Source organism: Anopheles darlingi, chromosome X (genome assembly GCF_943734745.1).
Source record: "Anopheles darlingi chromosome X, idAnoDarlMG_H_01, whole genome shotgun sequence".
NCBI classification, from domain to species: domain Eukaryota; kingdom Metazoa; phylum Arthropoda; class Insecta; order Diptera; family Culicidae; genus Anopheles; species Anopheles darlingi.
Genome location: NC_064873.1, coordinates 7,723,871 through 7,726,370, shown reverse-complemented (window position 1 = coordinate 7,726,370; position 2,500 = coordinate 7,723,871). Strand labels below are relative to the sequence as shown.

General features: G+C 60.4%; 2 protein-coding genes across 2 annotated transcripts in view; one reads left to right on the top strand and one right to left on the bottom strand.

The window, feature by feature from the left end:
* Positions 1–2,500, bottom strand: part of LOC125953395 (uncharacterized) — a 34,517-nt gene that overhangs the window by 12,067 nt on the left and 19,950 nt on the right. The window lies entirely within an intron of this gene.
* The window catches only part of LOC125959036 (uncharacterized), a 29,809-nt gene that overhangs the window by 22,152 nt on the left and 5,157 nt on the right, over positions 1–2,500 (top strand). Inside the window, exon 6 of the mRNA XM_049691765.1 lies at positions 1–2,364. This exon is cut by the window's left edge and continues 216 nt beyond it. Within this exon, the coding sequence (XP_049547722.1) occupies positions 1–2,364 (2,364 nt within the window). The remainder of the gene's footprint in view (positions 2,365–2,500) is intronic.

The following is a 2,500-nucleotide window of genomic DNA, read 5'->3' as shown; positions in this document are numbered from 1 at the left end:
TCAGCACGGCGAGTGCCGTACGCCGTTCACCCTCTCTGCTCGATCAGGTCAAATCGAGCCTCAACAAGTCGGTACTGCTGTCGGTGGACCCGGCCGGTACCGGGCCGGGGGACCTGGGATCCCTGGGACTGGTGGCCGCTGGGACTGGCGGTGAACCCGGGCTGAGGGAGGAACAGCCGAAAGGGTCCGGTGCACGGAAGGAGCGTGAGCTGCTGCACCCGGCGAGTGAGATGCTATGCTCGAAGGTGCCGAAGTCGGTGGGCGAACTGACCGGCGGACGGCCGGACAAGATTTACCTAGCGCGCGACCACGGTAGCGGTGGCGTTGGTGGCGATGGTGCCGAGCACGGTGCGGACGGTACGAAGGTACTGCCGTCGACGCTCACCACCTCCTCGACCTTCGACTATCTGTACGAGTTCTCCGAGACGCGCAAAGTGCTGGAGGAATTTTTCAAGTGCCCTTCGACGGAGGATGTGGAAAAGGTGCTGGAGAAGTTCAGCGACTTCAACGACAGCGGTGACGAAGGCGAGGAGGAGGAGGAGGAGGACGAGGACGAGGAGGAGGACGAGGAAGAAGAGGAGGATAGACGCGATCGGGAAGACGATGACGACGACGAGGAAGAGGAGGATGATGATGAACAGGAACTAGTGGACGAAGGAGAGACAGTAGAACAGAAAGGTGCGGGCGGTGGGCAGCGACGAGAAAGGAAGCGAGTAGTGGAGCGTAGACAGAAGCAGCAGCACGAGCAGCCGGACGATGATGAGGAGTCGTCGGCGGCTGCGGCGGCGGCGGCGGCATTCGAGGCGTGCGTTCGAGGGTTAGACGTGCAGTACGACTATCCGGTAGTGGAACCGCAGCGCTCGAAGCGCACCGGTGGTACGCTCGGTACCACCTACATTGGGACAATGAATGGCGATCGGTCGTTTGCGAAGAAGCAACCGCCGGCGGGTGGTATGGCTGACCATGGCAGTACCAAGCGTGACGTAGACGCAGACGCCGATGCAGACGACGACGACGACGACGACGACGATGATGACGATGGCGACGGCGAGGACGCGCGTAGAGTGGAATACGTGGAACACTACGAGGAGGAAGAGGCAACCGAGGAGTCACTGAGGTTCAAGTACCTGAACCTGAAGCCGAAGGTGCCCGGAGCGCGCCCTCTGACGGCCGGCTCCTCCTCCTCCTACGGTGGACTGCGTAAGAAGAAGGGATCGGACGGGGTGCAGAAAAAGATGGGCGATGGTGGTGGTCGCGGTGGTCACGCGATCGATTACGGTGGCGTAACTGGGGCCTCCGTCACGGTGACTAGCGGTTACCATCAGCAGCAACCGGCTGGCCAGGAGCGAACCCACACGTCGCTCATCGGTGACGGCACGCTGCACTACGGTACGTCGTACATCAATAGCGTTAGCCGCACCAGCAGCTACGATGCGCTACCGGGCGAACACGGCACAGCGTTGCTGCTACTAGAGAACGGCAACGCCTGCAAGGACTCGTCGTTATCGTCGTTCACCCACTACGGTGGAACCGTCGGACCGTCGCAGGCCAACGGACCGGCGGGCGATGGTTTTGACAGCCGTAAGGGTACGTCGTACGCGTCCCGGAAGTACAGCAAGAACTTCAACTACTCGCCGGACACGACCGACTACGATTCCAACTGTGGCGACTACGAGGGTGAACTGTCGCCACAGTACGGCAGCGATTTCGGTCTGATTGGTGCGGCCAGCGGTGCGACCATGTGCGAGGACCTGAGCAGTGGCGTCATCAGTGCTACGTCCGGTGGACCGGCGGCTGCCCCAGCATCTGCCGATCTGCTCGGTTGCGGCTTCACCACCGGTGGCGGGGCCGGTGCCGGTGCCGGTGCCGGTGCTGGTGGGAACTACGCGCGCTACTACGCCGCGATGCCGGTACTGGAGGACGGGCTGTCCAGTGGGCACGTGTCCGACTCGGAGGCGAACACACTCGGGGCGAACGGTGCACCCCACTCCGGTACCGTACCGCCCGATCTTGTCGCCATCAGTAAACAGTCCACCGTCGGTGGTACCGTTTCGCCTGTATCTCCCTACTGTCTGCTTGGACAGCAACAGCAGCAGCACCAGCAGCAACAGCAACAATCACCTTCTGGTCCGATGAAGCCGTCCCTATCGTCGTCACCCGCTGTGTCGAAGGAAGTGCCACAGCAGCAGCAGCAGCAACAGCAGCAACAACTGCACAGTCACGTTGGTCCGAATGTGGACGCATTCTTTGGCTGTAACAACAACACGTTCCGAATGAGTAGCCTGAAGCTGAACTCGGGTATGCTGCACAGCACCACCATCTTCAAGAACCGCGACCCAGAGCTGGAGTCACTCTACACCATCAGTGAGTATATACACCATCAGTTGATCTCAGTTCATCCATCAGTTGATAAGTAGATGCCCCAAAAACAAACGGGTCGTTCTTTCAACACTCCAAACTGGGTAGCAAAAATGGGATGTTTCTAAATTTGGTGGTGGCA